Source organism: Electrophorus electricus, chromosome 12 (assembly GCF_041902795.1).
Source record: "Electrophorus electricus isolate QZ-2024a chromosome 12, ASM4190279v1, whole genome shotgun sequence".
Classification (NCBI taxonomy): Eukaryota; Metazoa; Chordata; class Actinopteri; order Gymnotiformes; family Gymnotidae; genus Electrophorus; species Electrophorus electricus.
In genome coordinates, this window is record NC_137508.1 from 23292058 (window position 1) to 23316500 (window position 24443).

At 49.2% G+C, this 24443-nt stretch overlaps 1 protein-coding gene across 12 annotated transcripts in view; it reads right to left on the reverse strand.

The window, feature by feature from the left end:
- The window catches only part of macrod2 (mono-ADP ribosylhydrolase 2), a 486124-nt gene that overhangs the window by 99196 nt on the left and 362485 nt on the right, over positions 1-24443 (reverse strand). For all 12 annotated transcript variants that reach the window (XR_014126642.1, XR_014126641.1, XR_014126639.1 and 9 more), the window contains 2 exons: positions 19183-19213; positions 11952-12025 (listed from right to left, as the gene is read on the reverse strand). Coding sequence is in view for 7 of the 12 variants with exons in the window: in XM_081724942.1 (XP_081581068.1) it covers positions 11952-12025; positions 19183-19213 (105 nt within the window). In the remaining 5 variants the exon portion in view is untranslated. The remainder of the gene's footprint in view (positions 1-11951; positions 12026-19182; positions 19214-24443) is intronic.

The following is a 24443-nucleotide window of genomic DNA, read 5'->3' on the forward strand; positions in this document are numbered from 1 at the left end:
GAGGGTGTTAAATAAAATAATATATGCATAATAAATGCCCAAAGAGGGGAAAAAAACAATATACCAGGATTCAAACAGATGTCCTACGATAACTTGCTAGATAGCCAGTGGGAAACAGAATCTCACGTTAGAAAACAAACAAAATCTCCCTCTAATGTCTGTCATCTCAAAGAATTTAGAGGCATAATATTCTATCCAGTCCAAGATGAGACTGTGGTCTTGATAACAAGCTAGAGAGGGGGCAGAAGCTGAGTGGTGTGTTTGATAAGTTACGGTTAACGGCGCCACTGGCTTGCTGAAGTGTGGAGTGTGTGGGAGCAATGCGTCTCTAAAGCATAGTCCAGCCTTGCTCACAATCTACACATCCTGAACACTGCAGTTCTCTCAGCCTGTGAAAGGCCACCTATAGAGCCAGAGTGTGTGTAGGAAACGGCATGTGTGTGTGAGTGTGTGTCACAGTGAGATGCTGTCAAAGATCAGTACATAAATATCAGATGAGGGCTGCAGGTAGCAGGAGCAGGACAGAAAGATATGGGGGGGACACTACACCAGTGATCAGGGACACAGAGACATGGGGGGACACTACACCAGTGATCAGGGACACAGAGACATGGGGGGACTCTACACCAGTGATCAGGGACACAGAGACATGGGGGGACTCTACACCAGTGATCAGGGACACAGAGACATGGGGGGACTCTACACCAGTGATCAGGGACACAGAGACATGGGGGGACTCTACACCAGTGATCAGGGACACAGAGACATGGGGGGACTCTACACCAGTGATCAGGGACACATGGGGGGACTCTGTGTGTATGTGTGTGTGTGCGTGCCTGTGCCTATCATGTGGAAAAACCAGTCAGTTGTCCATTTTTCCTCACTACTTCCACACTGGTCTGTTTGGGAACGTAGAGTGTGTGTCCGGAGGGTTTCTCTGGGAGTGCAGCTACACATAACTACTACAGCGCGCTCTTCCTCACTCCCACCGTTTAAGTGACAGTAGTCAGAGGTCAAGAGGGCACGGCAGGGATCAATACAGTGCAGAGTAAACAAGTGTGAGGGGAAACCAGTATGTGTGAGACACACACACATATGCATGTGGGCATTCAAATACACACACTCATTCACCCATACTAAAATGTACACACACACACACACACACACAAACACACACACACACACACGCACACACAAATATCAAGATACACACACTCGCTAGAATGGATACATACACATGAACGCATGCTCTCACACACACACACACACACACACACACAAACACACACACACTGCGAGACGATAATAAGAAGGGACTTGTCCTGTCAGGGCGTCTCCCGTGGTGATAGAATGCCCCGCGTCCCTATCTGCCAGTGTGCTATCGGTTTGGGCCAAGTTTGATGAATGTATCCGTAATAAGGGGGCTCAAAAAAACCCGCACCCTGAAGACGCCCTGCACCCCATGGCGGGACCGTCCGCGCAGCCAAAATCATGCACTGACAGAAAATTATATTTCTGTCTCCTCAGACAACACACTACGGAGCATGCTCGGCGACACGCCTCCTTATCATCCGGCCGGGAGCGAAAGTTTTTAGCATGACTTTGTGAAGTCGCTTAAAGAGAAAGCAAGGGGGAAGATGATGGGAGAGAGAAAAGGAGAGAGAGAGAGAGAGAGAGAGAGGGAGAGAGAGGGAGGCAGTGTGGGCTTTGGCCAGAGCTCAAGGTGAAGGAGAAGAAAGGAGGTTGAAGAGAGGAGTGTGACCTCTCCACAGGCAGGGGCGACCCTGCTCGGGACCACCTGCTGTCCGTAACGGGGTCAGCCGACTAATTCTGCCCTTGCTTGGTTATGGCCGGCCCTGGCCAAACAGCCTGGGCTCAGCGCGGAACGGGTACACGTTTAATTATGCTGCAAACACGCGTCCGCTCCTGGGCTTTCCTTCATCGTCAGTTTCTCCAACGGCTCCCGGACCCAAACTACTTCACCACGGTTCAAGAGCATTTAATGAGCTGGGGTTTTTTGTTTTTTTTGTAATAAAGCCTAAATGTGTGTCGTTAAAAGTGATTTCGCAGTTACCGCAACCTTCACAGTAACAAAAAAAAAAGAAGAAAAAAAAGCATCGCTTGAGAAAACATCAAAAGCAGGCAGTGGGGGAGGAAAGGTCAGTACGGCCAACGGGAACGCTGCGCGGATTTGGAGCGCTGAGCGGGTGCCGTGTGGGTGAAGAGCGATGTGAAGGTGAGGAACGCCACGTTTTGTGGAACGACATGTGGGTCAGGAACACCACGACGGTGAGGAACGCTGCATGGGTGAGGAACGCCGCGTGGGTGAGGAACGCCGCGTGGATGAGGTACCCTGCGTGGGTGAGGAAATCCACGTGGATAAGGAACACCGTGTGGATGAGGAACGCCGCATGGATGAGGAATGCCATGTGGATGAGGAACGCCATGTGGATGAAGATCACTGTGCGGGTGAGGAACGCCCATATCTCCATGTGTGCTATGATCAGGGCACCTCCAAGGTCCTTTGATCAGCCACTGCTCCTGCGCATCCAGAGGAGAGATGTGGAGCATGAGGAGAAAATAGCTCTACGCCCTCCTGTGAGTCAAGAAAAATAGCTTCTCATCTGCCGAAGCTGTTTGGGCTGATGGAATAGTGGTGGCGGCTTCTCGCCACGCAAAACCTAACGCTCGGCAGAGAAATGGAAATTTGTTAAAAAAGAACAATTTCCTGCAATTTGATATCAGTATTGCTAGGCCAGAAGCAACTGCAGACCAGGGATTCTCTGTGACTGAGTAAACTACACACAAAGCTGTGTGTACCAACTAGGTACATTTATATATTTTTTCTTTTCTCTTGACATTTTTTTGGATGAAAACTCATTAAATCATTAAAATCCCAAGAAAAAAGCCCCTGCACTATCTAGGACGGGGTCAGGAGATTTCACTCTGATCTGAGCATTATAGTTTTAGTAAACTAGATATCTGCTGTGGTGGGATATAGCATGGTTGGATCAAAGATGAGCTTGTCCATCTCTAGAAAAGTGTCTTCGTGTTCCTCCGGAAAAGTGCGGGCTCCGCTTTCTTGAAATGAGAGGGGCGCCCTCCGGAAACAGCGGCGTGGAGTTGAGGACGTGAAACATGACCTCACAAACTGGTTCCGCCATGCCGGAATGTGAAAATTCGGAAAAAAATTAGAGCTCCGTTCGCAATTCTTCTCGTTGCCGAGTGACCGACCCCGTGACGATAACCGTTGATGTCGGCTCTTTAAAGACAGAGCGCCCCTCTCACCGGGGGACATGTCTTGGCGCTTACACAACAAAAGCTCCGGCAGCCCTGAAACGTCTGGCAACGGGAAGCACAGCTGCGAGTCCTCTTCTCCCACCTGCCCGGCCCGGCTGCCGGAGGCGAAGCTAGCCCGCGCGACACGGACGAGTCCCTGCAACGGACATGAAGCTGCCTTCCCTATCCACCAGACAAGAACAGAAGGCCGGCACCTCAGGATAGGTTACGCAACTCTAAAACGGGCGCGGTGCCCGCGCGCACACTCACGCACATCCCCACACACCCTCACCCGCACGCACGCACCGCACTGACGCTGCCAAAATCCATAGCGCGGTCAAAAATCTGGAGGGAAGAAATTCCTGGGATTAGTGTCAAAGACACCCTCCTACGCCTTATAAGAGTGAAAGCCACACACCAGTAAACAAACAGACAAACAAACAGACAAACACACATGCCGCAGGGAGCCGGCCGGCCGTCTGCTGCGTGAGGCTGGAGACGGACGACGCGTGTTTGTGATGAACTACATCGCTCCGTGTCTTCCGTTTCAGACTCGCGTCAGCTCTTAGGGTCACACCCGCCATGCTGGGCTGAAGTTGTTAAGCCACGGGCGGACCATGAGTGCCAAGGTCTCTTCCAGCACGCTGAGAATGATCTGTTTTTTATGTAATCCACGTCACATGAGATGTTCGGGCCGAGCGACGGTGCTTTAAAAAGAGAAGTGCTGAATAAGATCGGAGCCCAAGGTTTATGGCTTAATCCATATTAATAGCAGCGCTGGGGGATAAAAATTTTTTTTTTTTTTTTTTTAAAACGGCAAAAAAGAAGCAGCCATTACATTTTTCATAATCTCTCCATTTCTGCGCGCCGAAGATAGCGAGCACAATTAATCCACATGATAAACGGGCAGGGCGACATGGCCGCTTCTGTGCTTTAGGGTATGTGTGCTCTCTCTCTCTCTCTGTCTGTCTCTCTCTCTCTCTCTCTCTCTCTCTCTCTCTCTCTCTCTCTCTCTGTCTGTCTGTCTGTCTGTCTGTCTGTGTGTGTCTCTCTCTCTCTCTCTCTCTCTCTCTGTCTGTCTGTCTCTCTCTCTCTCTCTGTCTGTCTGTCTCTCTGTCTGTCTCTCTCTCTCTCTCTCTCTCGTTTTGGTGGAAGGTTTTCGTGGCCTGACTGCCGACGTCTGCGGGTTCGTCTCCCTCAGTACCACCGGCGCTGCGGAGACCCGGACGGCACAGACAGTTCCGCGGCGAAGCGGGCTTAACGCGCGTCTGCACACGGCTGCTATCTGACGACAGCAGGCGCAAGCGGAAGATCGTTACGCTCGCGTCCTCAGACGCTCGGAGCCGAGGAGATTTTCCGCAGGTCCAAGACCTGCGCAGGAAGGCGTTCCCATGCACCGGGTGCCGCTCAAATCATTTCATTTTTTGATCACTTTTTCAAAAGTCATTAGAATCATTAGTCAAGATTCATATTTTCATATTAGTGTTACACCACCAACACCTGTCACGTGTAGCCAACCGATTCTTTCTAGTGCATTTCATGTGTGATCTGGATTATCTGGTTAACGCAGGGAACTTAAAGCAAGTATTCTGCCAAATCCCTGACATGACTTCAGATGGAGGACAGGACCTTAATGGAAATTCGATTGCGCACTCTACTCTCCCCTCCGGATGGAACGACTGTGCACAGATGGGCGGATCGGCAAAAGGCTTACATCTGTGCAAAGGATAATGACTTCACAATGATGTTTACGCTAATTTCCCAAATATCTCATTCTTTGAAGTGAGGAGAAACCAGGACACCGCTATACTTCAGCTAATGCAAACACGCAAATGCACTCTCTCTCTCTCTCTCTCTCTCTCACACACACACACACACACACACACACACACACACACACACACACACACACACGCACACACTCCTCCAGGCACAGGACAATCAGACATGTGCATAAACAGTGCAGTTCCTCCTTCTCGGCGCTTTATATTCCCAGCCTTGGACACTGGAGCTACCCTGCTGTTCTCGGGAGGAGTCCACATTAGTAGCGATCATCACTGACCATGCAAATTTCTTATCTGATGAGCTGATTAATTAAAAAGCTCCTCCAACAGTCATGTTTATGCTTCGTCTTCGTCTTTCGACTTTGTTTTGTAAGAAAATTCTCCGTCACGGATGACTATGTGTAATAGAATTTTAATGTCATCATTTTTGAAACATGGGCTTTTTGAAAAACTGACAGGCTAATTAAGATGTTTATGCATAATAGAGAGCTAATGTATATATTGCTTAGGAGACAGAAGAATAACCAAATTAGGCAGAATTAGGCGGCTTCGCTCTTTTGGAAGGGACTACATTGATCCTTCTGCGTTGACTGACGGTTATTTCCTGTAGCTTGGTTAGCATGCTAGGCTAATCTTAGCTACTTAAACCCAGCCGCACCATTTATGTGTCTTATACTGGCATCTTCACAGATATCAGAGTGTGTCTTGCACCGTTCCGCAAAAGCTATTTCTAGGAAACACATCTGGACAGGATTTATCACATTTTAAAGCCAGCATTCAAAGCCAAAGCAAAGCGTAAGATTACAGAGTAACGTTCCTGTTGCTTAGTTACCCAGGCTGTGACCTGCCCTGGAGCTGTGTGTGTGGGGGGGTGTACGTGGACATGTCAGCCTGGCGTTTTCTCACTGGACGTTCAACAGGGGGAGCTGACGAGGCCTGCAGGCTTCTGCTCAAGCTCCACCCTGCCGGCATTCCTCGAGCTCCTCCATCATGGTGACATGTTGGGAGCCAAGCGAGGTTGAGTCAGTGAGTGTGTGTGAGTGTGAGCGTGAGTGGGCGCGTGCACGCGCACGCAGGTGCCTGTGTGTTTTCTCTAGCCCTCGGCTAGCTCTTAAAAAGACCCTGACCAGGTGACGAGTGTTTGAAAGCAGCCTTGGAGTGCCCTCTCTAAGGTCACTACAGACCTGAGCTGGGGTTCTCACCTCTGTTCAGAACCTGAGGCGCGAGCTTTGTGCGTGTGACCGGGCCTTACGCAACCGCACTGACATCTCAACACTCCTTCTTACTTGTCAGACACGTCCCCGTATGCCGATTGCATCACACAGGAGCACTCGGGCCTTTGGGGCCTGTGATTCACCTCTCTGAGGCTCTCCGATTCTGATCGGCTCAACTTCCAGTCGCCGCGGAGCCGAGACATCCCGCAAACACGCGCCGAAGAGGTGTCCCGCAAAAAACACACAGCGATGTACCCTTTTGTCTCGGGGAAACTGTGCCTTCATGTCAGATTGTCTCAGCAGTCACCCGTAGGCTTCCGCTCGGGTTCCGGCCCATCGCGTAAGTCACTGCCACTAGTCCGCGGCGTTCGTCGTCGCCGTGTGAACGACAGCAGCTGCCTTCTCCACGTCACTGTGTACTCACCTGCCATAGCCTGCTTCCGGGAAAGGGGGCGTTTACCTACGGTGTGCCAAACGGCCCCGCTCCACCCGTTCCTGCGTCTCGCCCCCTTCGGCTCAGGCTTCCCCCGGATCTCGCTCTGGGTGGCATTCGCCATCCGCACGCCATCGGATGACAGATGGCACGGAGGAGACGGGTGTAAATAAATAAATAAGCCAAAGCATGTGAGAGCGCAAGCCGAAACTCGCTGCAGGAATGGTGGCGGCGCTCCGAGAATTCCCGCGGTGGCCGGCTTTCTTTGCAGGGGAGGGGGTGGGATTGGTGGTGTGCGGGCAGAGGGGAGATTTCGTTACGGAAGCCTTCGCACTGTTTTCCTTGCAGAAGCCCGTGCCTCCCACCGCCGCTTTGTTAAGCCCCCTGCCGCTGCCGCGCAGATCCGCGCTGGGCAAATCAAGTGACGACCCGCGTTGCTCTGGCACGGATTAAAGCGCAGCATGTCTCGAGTTAGTTGGGAAAATGAGACACTAAGCCAAGCAATGGCTGGATGAGGTTGATTTTACAGAGGGAAGAAGCATAATGATGGCACGTAGCGAAAATGACGCACCTCTGATTGGGTCTAGGGGACCTAAAGAGGGCTCGGTTTCGACGAGGACCACCACTGTTCAGAGAGAGAGAGAGAGAGGTGCAGGTACAGTCAAGAGACAAACCCTCGCCATTTACCAAGACCACGGCATCCACGCAGATTCATACTGGCTCCGTAGAAGCTCCGCGGGTAGCCACGGCGACACACGAGAGGAAGGCGGAGGTTCGCTCCACCCGTGGAATTTAAGGAATTTAAGATGAAAGCGCGATTGCCCGCCTTTGATCCGGTCGGCCGCGGGAGCGTGGGAGAGAGAGCTGGAGTCTGGGTGGGTGGAGCAGAGCCGGCACGGGAGGGGCTCACCGGCAACATTTCACGCTGGGTGTCAGGCGCTTTTGTGAGGCTCTCTCGGGCGCGGCGACCACAGCTGGGGCCTGAGCTGAACGGGCAGCGAATTGAGGCCATGTTTAGTACCAAAATCTTAACCAAAAAACAAAACACCTTTGATCTATAACTGTGACCATGTTCTAATGTTTCATCAAGTAAACAGAGTTTGAACGTGCAAGTTGCCCGTGTGGGTGCGAAGCCGCTTTGTCTGCATGTAACGTGCCGACGGGGTAAGAGGAGTCATTGGTTCTTTGCGCACGGAGAGATGGAGACGTTTGTCATGACATAGCTGGCGTGAGACTCTCGAGGGGGGAGGGAGAGGTAGAGTTCTTCCATCTGTCAGCAGTCACTCATCACAGCAACATAACGACCCAAATCAGGGTAGTGTTGAGAACTGGTGAGAGTGTGTGAGAGCGAGCGAGAGAACGGATAAGAGAGAGGCAGAGACAGAGAGAGAGCGAGAGAGGAGGGGAGAGAGAGAGAGAGAGAGAGAGAGAGAGAGAGAGAGAGACTACTGGAAAGTGACAGAGCAGCGACAGCAGTCTGATGTGACTGTTCCTGTTTAGAATAACGTGGTGGATTCTGTGACTCTTCCTGCCCTGTGTTGCTTTTGGAAGTGCCAGCCTATATGATGCATGGTTTCAACAAGCCAAGCAGAGTGAATCCTGACTGGTACAGAGAGTCCTGACTACTGTAATGAATCATGACTGGTGAATTGAATCCTGACTGAGGGAGTGAAGCCTTACTGGGTGAGTGAAGCCTGACTGGTGGAGTGAATCCTGACCGAAGGATTCCATCTTAATCACTGGACACGCTGACGATCGGTTGGGAGTCAGTTATGGCTGTGGTTCAGGACCATCTTGGCCTGGAGACCAAATGAGAACTAAAGCAAATGGGTGTGAGGTCTGCAGGTATGTTGGCACCACTGTCCTGAAGTCAGCGCTGTTTCAGGCTGGAAGTCCTGTAATGAACAGTGAATGCACAGTACTCTGGGTGTGCAGTGTTTCTGTTGGTGATGTTAGCATGCGCACATCACACCATTGCTCTCATCAAGCCTATCAGAGAAAACCCCGCCTTCTCTACACCTCCAATCAGAAAACCCCGCCTTCTCTACACCTCCAATCAGAAAACCACGCCTTCTCTACACCTCCAATCAGAAAACCACGCCTTCTCTACACCTCCCATCAGAAAACCCCGCCTTCTCTCCACCCCCCATCAGAGACCCCACCTTCTCTCCATCACAGAAACCCCACCTTCTCTCCATCTCCTGCTTTTGCCCTTTTAATCACGACCCATAGAAACACGTGGTTCAGCCTGGGAAGGTTAGCGGCCTGCCTGTGCATCATCGTCGCTGGGAGGTACTGCACCATAGGCTGAACGGATTGCACTTCACGCTTCAGGCCTCGCCAACGTTCTTTACGGGTAAAGGAACAGCGAGGAACAGCAAGGAACAGCGAGGAACAGTGCCGATGCCGCGTGGCTGCAAACACACTCGCATGGCTCACGCTGTCCTTTATGTGACGGATTCCGGTTGCGTTCTCCGTGATGGATCGCTAGGACAGTCCCCAGATCATTTCTTCTTTCCCCTCCAACCGATATGTACTGCAGAAAGTGCCTCATGTCACTTCACTGCTGGTTCTCTGTCACACTTCAGCCGGACGCATTACACAGTGTGCACAATCTCATTAGAACTCCGGTTAGAGGCTCCTCCAGAACAACGGCCCGCCAGAACAGTTCCAGCCTCATTGCTCATAATTTTTTCAGCCTAATGTCACACACCAACACACACACACACACACACACACACACACACACACGCACGCACACACAAGTGCCACACTTACTATACATCATGCAGACTACTATTGCCATGCTGCAGTAACAGATAATTGGACTGTTTTACGCTGTAAACAAATGGTAAATATGTCAGGGTGTAAACGAGGAACAATCGCCATCTGATTATCGACCCCAGACGGAAGGACAAACACTACCACATGTGCACATGAACGACTCGGACGAGATGAGCCGCACCCGACATGTCTGGGGGAGCTTCCAGATCTCGGGGGCACCGAGCACTTTAGACTCTGCGTTGTTTGTGATGTGCATCAGAGCAGTGATTTAAAGAGGAGCGCTAGAAGAACATTAGCTGGAGCCCGGTGCGGATGAAAAGGCAGACGATCCTCACCTCGCCTCGGCACAAACAAGGAGACTAAGAGGAATAGCAACGTGCCTCCGGAAGACCCAGAGGAATTCCACTCCTCCATGTTTTCCAATAAACACTCTTCATTTTCACTAACCACTTGCTAAACTCCCCTACATGACGTTCTTGGAGGTCTTCCAAGCACAGAGCTGATTATGGCTTCTGCTAGTTAAAATTCCCACGGCCGTAAACTCAGATATCATATTCCGTTACTTTAGACAGACTAACAGTTGCGCGGAAGCTGATGGTTATGACATTAGGAAACAAACATACTCTCATTAGAGCTCTGGGTACCTTCTCGGCACGGAACAATGCCGAGCTGGAACCGATCCATACTCATTGCTCTCTAAATTACCGTGGCAGTGCAAGCAAGCGACAGAATCTGCACAGCGCACAAAACGCGTTGCCCGCATCTCACCACCTTGGAGAATCTTAATGTTCGGTTGCGGAGATCCAGGGTAGGCCAGTGCTTTTAAACTACACAAATAAGCAATAATTACCAGCTCACTGGGAATACAGACAACAGAATAGCGATTAATGCATTAGGTACATTTTTCACGAGCCCACCAGCTTGATGTTAGGCTAGCGTTTATGCTTTGTTCACACGCATTTATTCCGTCGGACTGAAGATCATAAGGTTTGCATATTTATTGCATCATTTCTTTAACAGTCTTAGATAAATATTGCCATGATCACATCACTGCAAAATGAAACATGGGGGGAAAAAAGATCCATTTTCTTTTTGGGGGGTGGATTTGGTAGAGGTAGGCGCTCAACAGTTTAGTCATTCGATCTCCATTAGTGCCATTGTAATGCTACCATCATATTTTTCTAAAAATGTTTGGATTGTTATCATAAGGCTGTCGAGAAAAAAATGCTCCATTTTGGAAAGTTATTTGGTTATTAAGATATTGGGTCCTCCCTGCGAGATGTTGCTTTTAGTCTGGGCACAAGGCCTGCTTACTACAGCCAAGCACTGCACCCAGTCTTAGCCTCTGACAGCACTCTCCGTCTGAAGAGACAACTTTGCTGACAAAACCTGATACGAACCCAACGCATGTAAAAGAAGAAGCAGTTTCATTCCCGAAGACCCGCGTCCTTTCAGCCCGCCACCAGCTTCTGTCAGCACGTCCCGGTGTCTGTACGGGCCGAAACCCGAAGCCGCCAACCCGGCCTGTCTCCTGCGACCTCACAGCCCGGTCACCACCCCTACCTCCCCAGACCAGATGTGAATCCCAACGAGTTTGCGCCATTCACATGTGTGTCAAAGGCCACGCGGACATTTACTCTGGCCTCTTAACGATCAAGACAGACCTCTCTGTTGGAGTGTTTCTGCCATGCAAAGAGGGATCAGATCACATCGTGCTGTGCATTTGAGCTCGCCCTGAGCGGGGGCGCACCCGTAGTCATGCTAGTTGCTGTTTTCTTTTATGGTAACATACGTAATTCAATACGGACCTAACTGACCCAGGCCAGGAGCCAGGAGCCTTAACGCCCAGGACTAGTAAAGAGGAACACCACACAGGAAGTGCAGAGACAGAGAGCGGGAATCAGTGCTTAAAGACATCGAGTTCGTTTATGTTTTCTCCTCTCAGCTGGATTTCTTTTTTTACGCATTTTCCCCTGATTTTTGTCCCTATTTTTGTCGTAATTAATTCCCACCCATCTGGCAATTCATAAAGGCAGTAATGGTAAGGAAATCTGCAAATGCTCACATAATGTAACCAGTAAGATCATTTACACGGGAGAGACGATGACCATACAGGAATTCTACAGATCTTTTACAAATCTTTACAAGGTCATGAACAGTACAGCCAGCTGTGTGTGTCCAGTGAGCATTACTGTTCTATCCAGCAACACTTTGTGTTTGGACAGTTTGGACTGACTGATGCTGTCATCGCTGTAACGATGTAACGTGGATCCCCTTAAAAACCCAGCAGCCCATTAAAGGCCCCATTCAAATTAGCCCGCCTCTTAACTGAATATGCATAAGGAGTAAGACCTGATTGGTTGGAGCAGGTCTTGTGTAACAGAGGAGTGCCATTAGAATGCATGTGCATGCTTCAGTAGTACCACATGCATAATTAATGAGTCCAGCAGATCCTACCTCATCGGTGTTCTCCTTCAGCCAGTCCCTCACTGTCCTCAGGGCGATAACAGCAGCGGGCTCGTTGGGGAAACCTGCGGAGGGAGAGACGGGCTGATTGAATTCGCGTCCCGAAGAGCGTCGGTGACCAGTTCCTGCCGGTTCCTCAGCCAAACGTGGGCCTCGTGCCCCTGATCACCTTCACCGAGACGCATGCCTTTGAAAACCTCTAGAAGCGCCGGGCTGGGAGCGGACGCAAACCCCTCATTGATTTTATGGTGTTTATCCAGTCCGAAAAAAAAAACCAACCCCTCTCCACAGCTGAGGTTCTAATTGCGCTATAATTCAGGAAACTGTTGCTTGGTATGCAAACATCCGTTCCATCAAACACCCCCTGAAAAGGGCTCATTAAGGTGTATAGGGAATCCCTCACTGCTAGGAGCCTGCTGCTACCAAATATACAGGTCATCATGGCGTTCCACACCAGCAGGACATGCGCTGTCCCTCTGTCCCCACCGTGTCGCTGGGGTCACCACCGTCACGTGAACGTAATGACATATTGACCAGCAAGGCCTTAGATGTGGGGCAGGTAACCGCCACATTAATCTCCAGGGCCCCCGCCAAGATGGGAAAGCGAGCACTCTGTTAACACAGGCTATTGATTGGGAATGCTTTGAGGGCAGATTACTTTTTAATAAGGCTCGGAAAGAGAGGGGCTGGACGGCGCTGTCGCTCCTCGTCTCTCACTGTCGGGGAGGCCCCTGGCCCTCTTACACCCATCGGCCAGGATCGAGTCGCAATTACTGCAGAAACAGATATTTCTGCCGCTCCTTCTGGCCCCCAGAGCCCTGACGCCTGACAGAGGGCTCGAAAAGTGGAGGCTACTTCCTGCTCCTGCCAGAGGAGACGGCTGTGGCGCACGCATACCGAGCCCCGCTGTCAGGTGTGATTGGAATATGTGTGCGCACGTGTGTTTGTGTGTGTGTGTGTGTGTGTGTGTGTGTGTGTGTGTGTGTGTGTGTGCGCGCACGTGTGGGTGTGTTTGTGTGTGTGTGTGTGTGTGTGTGTGCAAGCATGATTTAATCTCAGCATATTGTTATTAATGCAACATTTATACTTACACGCATTGATATACACACACACACACACACACACACACACACACACACACATACAGAGACAGAGTGAAAAAAGAAAGAGGCTATTGGTGGAGGGTGATGTCTGCCAGTCCAGCGATCGAGACAGCGATCGAGACAGCCATGTCCAAGGTCATATGGAACAGTTCGAGCCCACTGAGGTCTCTCTGATTACTAGGCTGCACAGGACGCTACTGCACACAGTGCTGTCTCCCAGCCCGGACTCCATTCAGCACCACCTGCAGGGGCTGGTACATTTTGGAAATAAAGGGGGTGAATGATATGACCATGGAAACCGCAGCCTGGGGGACACCTGTCTTAGGGAAGTCACCCTCACATGAGCACTCTGCCAGAGCCTTCCAATTACCAGCTCAAACCCTCCCACACTTCATCACAGAACAGGGCTCCAAGAGGGAGGGAGAGAGATACAGATGGTGTGATTGTGAGACTCGTTTTTCCGCAGGAGCAGATCAAGGCTAGCATTGGTTATGGCAGTAGCCTTGAAAGAGGCTGTTAAATAATTACTGGGGCTGTCTACTGAATGACACACCACCGGAGAACTTTACTGAGACGCTGGAACCTGTGAATTAAAATTACCTCTGGTGAGTCTAGTTCTGGAACAAGGTTGGCTGGAGCATCTAGGTAAGGCCAGCAAAGTTTTCTAAACAGAGCTGGCTGAGATGTTTACATAGTTACCCAAGTTTTCTGATCAGCAGTAGCTGAACCTTGCAGGCAGATCTACCTCAGCCATGTGAGCAGGACTAGACAGATCGTGAAAGCTCAAAACGACAAACCAGAAGACACATATAATCTTAATTATCATTTAGGAACGTGTAATGGAAATCGGACACTGGAGAACTTTGGCTCCCTTAATTCTGACAAAAAGGTGTTCTCATCAGGCCCAGAGGCAGCCAGGAGTAAGATCTCTGATTATGCAATAAACCTTGATGGTCTCCCCATCACAACATGTTTTACCTTTAAAGGTCTTGGTGTAATTATGGATTCTAGTCTCTCTTGTTTAAAGCTCATGCAAGTATTATTTCTAGCACAGCCTTTTCCACCTCAGGAACATTACAAACATTACAAATACTACATGATGCAGAAAACCGCTTACAGCTTGGACTACTCTTACTTACTATCTGGTTGTACAACTAAGTTCATAAGAAAGCTCTGGTTAGATCAAAATACAACAGAGTTCTTTCTAGGACTAGAACATTTGATCATATCACACCTAGCTGAGCTATACTGCATTGGCTCCCAGGAAAATGTCATATTATCTATAAAAAAAAAAGTTCTAATTACTTATAAAAATGACCTACAAAGTGCTGAACAAACTTCTCCCACAGTACTTTAGCAAACTCTTGCTTAGATCAAAAGTTGCAGGCTCTTTACCTAGAATAAGGAACTCTACTGCAGGGGGCAAAGCTCCCACGCTATGAAATAACCTTCCTGTCAAGGTTTGGGACTCTGTCACAATAGTTATGGAAAGGCTGAAAACTTGTTTAGTCAGGCATTTTGTTAAACACCTCTCATCTTAGGTAAAGGTGTGGATCTGGGGGTCCATGGGCATTGAGAGTTATGGTAAATGTGCTACGATGTTGTGATGCTGTCACTTCTTTTTTGTCACTCAAGTTTGTTGCCTGAGAGCGGCGGAACGCTGATGTTCCAGGGAGTGTTTCCTTCTGGCTCTTTCCTTTTAGCTGTGCTGCCATAGCGAGATCTGCTGGAGTCCCTCTTTGCATATTATATCCCTCTATTATTCACACTATAGTATTTGACCTCATTTTCTGTTGACATACACTTACTCCCAGTGTCATGCTGTTGATAAGTCTCAACCCATCTCGACTGCTGTGGCTCCTCCCACCTGCTGGCCTCTTCCCCTTCTTTGGCTCCTCCCACCTCCCAGCCCCACCCACCAACTTCTAAGCCACCTCGGTTCCCTGTTGTCCCAGAACAGAAGGTACTAGGTCATCTGGAATCCACTACGAATATCAGGCAGCTGCTCCTGTGCTAGATGGGGTTTGGACACTGATCAAACCCAGACGAGGACTTCTAGGAACCCAGACGAGGACTTCTGTCACTTATTTTGCTCTTATTAGTTTGTTTCTGTTGTGACGTCAGCCAGAATCTTGCTTCCTCTCGAGGTTTCTCGGGGGGGGGGGGTCAGCATAATACTGGACTAGAGAAGGCCGAGCTGCATGCGCGGATGAACGCGTCCAGACAGGCGGCAGAGCTAAAGACACGGGGACAGATGAGAGAAAGAACGGGTGGGACAGGGGTAGCCTCCCGACTACAGGAGGCCCTTAGCAACACAATCCTTAGAGCCTGCCATTTGAGCTGACTAGCGCATCCATAACAACAGTAACCATCATGATGGATGTGACGGTGTTGTTATTATTATTGCTATTAGTACTACTTTAACTGAAGATGTTATCACCAAAACAGACAAAATGTCACGCTTTCATTCAAATTGCACTTACGGTCAAAATTGATTGTAAAGTGCTCGAGTTCTGTTTTATTGTGCTATTATGTACGGGAAAGCAGGCCAGTAACTGCTAATGCAGCTACCGCAAAACCTCACGGAGAAACTACGGCAAGTGTGGTTAAGTCTCAACCAGTGACGGACATAACAACGCGCCCGAGGTTTCAAGAGCATCGAGGAAGAACTCGTGGGTCTTTATTCCCAGCTGAATGCAGTGACTTTACATAGCCGTCACATCTGGTGCACTTCTCCTCTGTACTGTAAAAGATGCCGGCCAGCCAGACAGCTGGTAACATCTGTCTTCACCAGGCTGCCATTAGACATATGGTGGAACAAGCAAGCTGTCATTTTCTTTAGCAGGCAAATTAAGGGACAATAAAAGCCCGCAGACGAGCTCTCGGATTAGAGGAAGTAACAGTTAGCGGCATTAACACAACCCTGACAATGTCGCGCACCAGCACGAGAGCCTTCTCCTTTTCTTAAAGGTTCGACAATCTCACACCAAGCTACAGCCTCGCCTTCAGTAGTCCTATCTGTACTGTTGGGTAGTGAGTGGGTGGATGGATGAGTGGGTGGATGGATGAGTGGGTGGAGGTGCTCTGTCAATCAAGATTGACGCTTGTACTCTGAATCATTGCCATTGGATGGTTTTATGACCAATAAAAAAAAGGAAATGTTTATTTTATAGTAGACCTTAGCTGGCTTTGCGCGGACTCACGCACGGGCGTAGCTCACACACTTGTAGCTCTCTTGCAGGGTCTTCAAAATTATCTGCGATAAACCACCAGTACTTCCCCTTTTTTTTCACTCAGATTTGTCCGTCGCCGTCCCAAAAGCATCCGTGATCTTGCTCCAGCGAGTCAGCATTAGCTGCCCTCAGCGTTCCCTCTGCCTGTCGACAGTGGTCTAAACCCAGGGCTTTACCCGCGGCCCTTCGCCCGCTGGTGAGCCCGCGAAAAGCCACAGAAGACAGATAAGGCCCCGTAAAGGGACTCAGTTCCTAATCCCCGAAAGAGGCTGCCATGGTCCGAGCGAGGGGTCACCGAGTGGAGCCGTTTAGCCGGCTAACTCGGCTCATCCTTGCGTGGCCGTTTGGACGCCCGGATGAGAGATCCTCTCATTCCCAGCTTCATATCTCCCTGAGACAGAGACACCGGATAAAACCTGAGTGTCAATAACACCCTTCACCTGAGGGACGGGGAAAGAGAGCGAGAGAAAGAAAGAGAGTGAGGGAGAGAGAGAGAGAAAGGGGGGAGGGGTAGAGGAGAGAGGGGGAAAGAACAAGACAAAGAAAGATAGAGGGGTGGAGGAGAGAGACAGAAGGAGAGCATGCAACAGAACAGAAAAGAACAGACTAATTACTGTGTTGTGAAAAAAATCCTTGTGCTTGCCTGCCTGTCCCATACTGGTAGGGGTGTTTCTGTTTACCTTCCCCCGTGTGTTTATAAGCAAACCACACAGCCAGAGAAGGAGAGAGAGCGAGAGAGATGAGTGAAAGACAAAGCGAGTTCTATCAGCATCCACTCTGCCACTCCAGAACAAGCATCACTTCTGATCCTGTAAGACATTGAGACGTCCCCACCCGCTCCAGAGAGGGATAATCCATTTGCACCCGGGCCGCGGGATGGTGACCGACGGCCTTCACAGACGGCACTTTTATCTGTGCGGTGCTGCCCGGCCCGGTCTGCTTACCGTAGCCACACCGCTTACACTCCAAGCCAGAGGTAACTCCACCTGGGATAATAAGATGGGCTGAACGATTGGACTGTCGGCACTGGGAGAGGAGTCATTCATCTCCTGACCCGTGCCCAGGAAGCCGCTCTCTCTGAGCCGCCCCCCACACGCAGACCCCCGGCTCCCGAGCTGTCCGTCAAAGGCGACCTCATTTGTCGTGGTGCTAAGGGAGGAAGCGAAGGTGCCGGTTTTTGGTGGTGGCCTCCTGGGGTTAGGAGACAGGGAGCGCCTTTAGCGTGGGTTCATTACATTGATGGGGTTTGGGTTTACCTTGTCAGCCCCATCGATAGTGTGGGAGTGAGTGGAGCTTGACTTTGGAAAAGAAGATGAAAAAAAAAACCCGCTGCGAAGAGAAGCTCTCATCTTTGAGTGCAGAAGAAAGCCGGCGGGCCTGCATGCGATGTATGTGTGTGTGTGGGGGGGGGCGGGATTACACAGGGAGGCGTTCCAGGTTATTAGGCCTTTGATCACGGCATTCTGTCGGGTAAGCTCGCCTCATGTCCTCGCGCTCAGCCCACAAACGTCTTCACGATTAATGAGCGTTGCCAGGAGCAGCCAGCCTGGTTTGAGGATGAAGATAAGCCTGTTTATTTATTAAATGGACTGTTTAGTATGGGGCAGGTGTGGTGCGGGTGTGGAGTGGGTGTGAGGTGAGTGTGGGGCAGGTGTGGGTGGGAGTTGGGTGTTCTCCTGGTGCAATCTGGACAGCTCAGTTATTATTATTATGCTCATTGTTGTGCTGGACAGACACGTTGTCTGTCACTCTCTCTCTCCCTCAAACACCTAAACACACACTGCTTGTACTATATACAGTGCAGTCTACAAAAGCTTATGTTCTTTTGCCATGCTGCAGTAACAGATAATTGGACTGTTTTACGCTGTAAACAAATGGTAAATATGTCAGGGTGTAAACGAGGAACAATCGTCATCTGATTATCGACCCCAGACGGAAGGACAAACGCTACCAAACGCGCACGTGAATGACTCGCCCGACGTGTCCGGTGGAGCTTCCAGATCTCAGGGGGCACTGAGCACTTTGCGTTGTGTGTGATGTGCATCAGAGCAACGATTTAAAGAGGAGCGCTAGAAGAACATTAGCTGCTGGAGCCCGGGGCGGATCAGCCACGGTACACCCCCCCCCCCCCCCCCACCACCCTCTTCCCACCTCTGGAATATGAACACAAAGGAATATGAGGACTGTGAAGTGTGTGAAGAACAGTGGCGGCTGCCGTCAAGACCGGACACTCCGCATATCCACTAACAGGCGTGAGGAGCAATTAGGAAGGAAGCAGCACTTTGCAGACACACAGAGTGCCATTAATGAAGGCGATACGTCTTGCAGGAGCATGCAGCTTGTGGGGTGGTGTTACCGATTTATTTAGCTGCTTTGTTCAAGCACTATTTGCCGGGTTTGCCAGGTCGGGCCAGTGACGGCCCCGTGCTCCTTACAGAAGCGAGCTCACGGACATTCACGTTCACCGTCGCATACACGGAGCCATCGCACGGACAGTGGAGATTTCCTCACGGCTGTAGTGACATTCCGGAGCGTCTGTTCACTATAAGGATCGAGGCAGAGACTCTACTCTAAATACTGGATGTGTATGTTAAAGCAGTCCTGTGCTAACTGTTACCAACTGTTACCATCAGGTGGCGCTCTAATATGTAAGGGAAGAGACACAGTATTTTGGCAACAGGCGCCAACTTAATAGAAAGTCATTTTTAAAAAATAAAAATATATTCATTGTTTTTGGCATCATACATTGTTAAACAAACTTTAAAACAAAATTCCCATCTCTCCATCCCCAAACCCTTGTGTTCACCTATGAATTGATGGATAGATGGATGGATGAATAAATAACTGAATAAATAATTAAACAAACAATTAAATGAGAGTCCTTACCATAAATTCCTGTTGATATGCACGGGAAGGCCTGAAAGAAAAGAACAGAAAAGGAGGAGCGTGAGGAACAGCACACAGAGAGACTGGTGAATGGTGCGGTCTTGGCTTACCGACCCTGTGCAGGAGCCGAGAGGCGCACGCCATCTGTGCAGCGCCGCGCGCACGCAGGCTAATTCACGCGCGCTCGCGGCTCAGAAGGAAACCCCAGCCGTGGCACGTTTGCCCAGCTCCGCGCTTTCACGCCCTGCCAACCCTGCAGCTCGACAGCATCCACCAGTCTCGGCTAATCAGACGCGTGCTGCGGAATCTCGACTCCTGCGCAACGCTTCACGGGCTGCACCGCGGTTTAATTACACATGCAAACCTGAGACTATGTGGAGCAAAGTTCCCTGTTAGTACATGTAGGGTGTTTGTTGTTTTATTTTATTTTATTTTTTTCTATCGCAAGGCGCACTTGATCACTTTTAAGAAAACCATAAGAGGGTTTTTTTTTTTTTTCAGCAGTGATGGGCAGCTTGTGTGTGTTCTACTGGCATCGATCTCGCAGAGCTTATAAGAATGGACAGAAAACACACTCGGAGAATAAAGGATTGCTGATTTTCCCTAAGATCAATGGTACCCACGCATACAGCCAGAATTTATCCTTTTTTTTCTTTGAAAATACACAATGCAGGGTTTTGGAATGCTCGCAGTTCTTTCAAATCTTTCCGAGCGAGCCTGTGATAAGAACAAAGTAATTACAGGAGTGTCAAAAGAGTCCCGAGTTAGCATTCAGGTCACAGGGGCCTTGTGCCGAGACTCTGACCCATTGCCAGCATCGTCTCCTCAACGCCGTCCTCTGACACTTTGCGTTTGCGCTGGGGGGTGTGCTGGCCCCGGGCTGACATCAGTGTCCTTTCCACGAGGCCAAGCGCGTGCCTGATCGGGTACAGGTCGGCCCTCCGACTCGGCCAGCACGGGGGCTTTTCCGCGTGCATTTGACGAGTCGACTCTTCTCGCCTCTGTAGCTGTTAGTCCTTTTCTGTCATTGCTGATGATGGAATGCATGCGTTTTGGGGTAGAGCCTTTACAATCCTGCTGTCGAGGCACTTGTGGGTTTAAATTGCTCCTACACTCTGCTTTAGAGTTAAGGTCATTTCATTGGATAAATAAACTGGGAAAAAACATTGTGAAACAGCAAAAACTATTCTACGATTACCCCCAAATCAAAGCTGATGCTCGGAAACCTTTCCCCTATATTTTGATCGCCGTGTATTTATTACTGTAAGCGCGACACCACTGCGTGTGACTTCACTGCCCCAGTTCTCAGGGAAGGCTGTGCACCGATACGGCGGTCCCGGTTTAACGCCAGCCGCCAGCGCCGTGGCATACAGTTGGTGTATAATGAACCCAGGGGCTGAACAGGTGGCGCCTGTGGTTGAGAGGCCGATGGGCAGGGTGGAGCGCGCAGAGAAGGGGCCGCTAGCATCGACCTATTGCATCGGCGCACAATGCCACGTGTGATGTATGTTAGTTCAAATAACATTTTGAATTATTCAGACTATGAGTATTTTATGCCACCTTGCTGGTCTGCGCTTTAAAACTCCGTCTCGCGGAGTCAGGATTTGTGAAGCATTGTGTTTAGCATATCTAGTTAGTAAACAACACAAATCCTTTTTAAATTAGTTTTTGAGCGAGAAAGGTGATTCCACTGGACGATCACTACATGAAGTTGAGACTGAAATTATTTTTATGCTAATGTTCAGGTAATGACATTAGACAAAGAGCAAAGTGCCACTATGCCTGCATTCTTCAGAATTAACTTTAGCCTTAAGTGAGCTACTGATATTACACTAGGTGCTAAAGAGGCTCCGGCACAAACAGAACAGCTCTGATATTTATGGCTGGCTTTTTTTTCAAAAGATTAAAAACTTACCAGACTATAATAGTTCTGGCTTGGCAGCAGTTTGTACCAGACATTTTTTTTGCTCAAGGGTGGATTTATAGCAGAGAAACCCATCATTTTTCATAACTTCTGGGTTCTGTAGGCCCATTGCACATTATTTATGCAAAGCACCCATTTGTCTCCCAAGGAAAAAAAAAAAAAAAAAAGGAATGTGTGTATTATCCTAGCATTTATCAAAAAAAAGGTGTGACCATTGCGTTAGTGAAGCTCGGTGATAAATGTCTGTATCTCCGTCAGTTCCACATATGGCGGCTGCGTATTTAAAGCAACCTAAGAAGACGAACAATTAGCCCGGCAAAGTGAGTGCTAAAACGCTGAAGAAAGTAACATTACAGTTTTTAAGTCGTCTGTCTGACCCTGCGAATGTGTGTTTAACAACACTCTAGTGGCTGCTAATAAGGTTTTGTTAAAAAAAACAAAAAGGGAGGGATTTGAAGAGCAAAAAAGCAAAAAGAAAGAGAGAGAGAGAGCGGGTTTTTTTCCAAAGTCGGTAATTGTGCCAATTCTCTGGTGACAGAACATGATAGGGAACAAAAAAACAAAGCTGGAAGCCGAAATAACGTTAGGTAACAACTGTCCACGCTAGAGCAGGAGCGATCTTTCAGCACGTAGCTGACCCCTGCTAACGCTTCGTTTACCGTTCCAAAGCAACGGCGTTCAGTGAAAATGTCAAACGTTAAAAACCGCAAGGTGCGTCGTGTTAGGCAGCGTATGCACACAGCTCTGCTCTGCGCGTTTCTGAAGCAACGCGTCAGAGGTCTGCATCGTTTTCCGCTGCCTTTGTGCCAGAGCCGGAGCTGTCGGGATCGATGTTTCAGCCGAGCCTTTTCACCGGTGCCCTGACCTTTTCCGCGCGGGTGTCTTGCTCCGACTGGCGGCGCGCTCGAGGGCGCGCGGAGACGGATAGGGCCGTTTTCGGACCGCTCCTCCGCCCTTCGCACGCGTCCGGTTACTGCCGCTGAAGGGCGCGAGGACGTAAATGCTGGGTTTATGGCAGCATGCTCCGCGCGCAGAGAAGGCGGCTGGCGTGCTGTTTAGGGCACGCTTTAGCCGTCACTGCCGTGCAGATCGAAACCAGCATCATATTCTTTTAGTGGTTTCCTTAGTGGTCTGGTGTATTCCGTAGTCAAGGCATCAGGCCGGAATGCATTTGGTGACAAATTTTACAGACACTGTAAAATACTTGACTTGGCACCATTTCTGGTTGCGGAGGTGCCACTTTCTGCCCCCAGGCAGGCCAAGCTCAGGCTATGGGGATGTGCTACAATCGAATTATGTGACTACGTGAAGCTTTCGCTACTGACAAGTGCCAGGTGCTGGCCTGACACACACCTTTCCCTTCTCCAGGAATCTCTTTAAAAATGACAACAAATGAAATCTGCACCAACGGGCAGGTCCTCGGGCGTCCTCTGCATCACCACAGATGGATGTTTATAACCCGGGTCTTTCTTTATGCTCGTTCCGGTGGTGTTTGGAGATGAAGAGTATGCTCTTATCATTTGTGGTGCTCCCGGAGGAATATAGGGACAAGCAGATGAAAACCCGAGAGTTCACGAGGAGCCGCGCTGCTCACTGATCAGTTCATTGAGCAGCGTTGAGATTGCACTGTGGCGCTAACCACACCGTTATTCCCCCACGTAATCACACGGCACGAATAAAGCGACTAATTTTATGCATCGTGTACAGCCTTCCAAACATAACAGCAATGGCCTCAGGATTAGAAAACACACACACACAAACTCTCATGCCTGAATACGTAGGTCCGGCCATTGTTGATAATGCTCTCAGTAGACTAGATACAACAAGAATCCCAAGACTATTACCTCCAGCTTACACAATGCATGGACAAGTTACACCAGCGCATTTATATATCAAGCCCCAGATTTAATTAACAAGGCTGACATTATTACACTTCATTGATGAGTTATGATACGTGCTCCATCGTTATTATTTCTCTTCTGTCAGATCATTAGGACTGAATCAGGCGTCTGGCCCGCGCGCCATCAGGACAGCCCCCGCCTGTTTGGTTTTTTTATTTGTTGATGGAAATGTGGGTAAAATTGGTCACCGGGGAAATCATTATAGCGCAATCGCTCCTCCTTAATCAATCATGCCAGTGCCTTTTTTTTTCTTTTCCATAATTGGAGCACCACCCTCCGCCTAAATAAATATGTTTTTATATATATATATATATGCTTCTAGAATACAAATATAACTCCCAATGACTGTGAAAGTGAAAAATGCACATGAGCAGATAATGTGTGCTTTGCAGAAGATGTGTTCGATCACCTCCAGTCGTAAGAGTTGGGGATCTATCACAGACTGCCCAAGCACACACTGACCACTAGCCCTCGAGTTTGAAGAGAACTGGAATCCATAATTGTTGATTTTGTCCTGTGCCCTACGTCTGGAGGTTTACATGGCACCATAAATGTGAAAATAAGTTCACTGTAGACTAAATCTTTACAGCATATTGACACACGTTTGCGTTTACTTTTTTGTATTTTGTATTAAACTGATTTAAAAAAAAAAATGGATTAAAGCCAGATGTACAGACTGAGGAGGGATCACCTGTCAGTCAAACAGAACATGGCCAATAAGAGCCCAGCTGGGAGGAACAAACAGGTTGTGGGCTGGACTATGGACCGAGACTGTGGAAGAAAGAATAGAAACCAAACAAGATGTGCTAATTGGCTGAGCAGCTGCTTCACTGGCCTTGAGTGAAGCTCAGGCTGACCAATGACAACGCCTCCCATCAACCCTGGGGAAGCAGTTCAAAGACTGACCAAGAACAACCGCAGCTGTTTGAGCCCAGCTCCAAACCCAGCGCACTTTAACAGGCTGCCAAATGGCTCCGCCCAGCAAGGCTGCGCGACGGAGCTCACCTCCTGCTAATGGCCAGTTAATTGATCGACGTGTTTGTTTTGCAAGGACACTTAGACCATGTGAAACAAGGCATTGAATGTGAAAATACCAAAGATTATTAAAAAAAAACAAAACCCTCTTTGCTTCCACAATACAATCAGTATTTCAAATGCATACAGAAATAACATGCTGAAAAACAGGAAAACGTTGCTTTGTTTGTGCTGAGGGGATGAAGACTCTTCCAGTCAAGCACCTGGCATTGTTATCTTAAAGGACCTCTGAGACAAAGCTCCACTCTGACAGGCAAAGTAATGGAGGCCTTGGCCCACTATCTGACTCAAAATCTCTTCATTACAAAACGCCCCAATCAATTTCTCCGAAGTCCTGAACTTTCCATTGATTAGGATCTATACTCTGACAGGCAGTTAATGATCTTATTAAAGGTTTTATA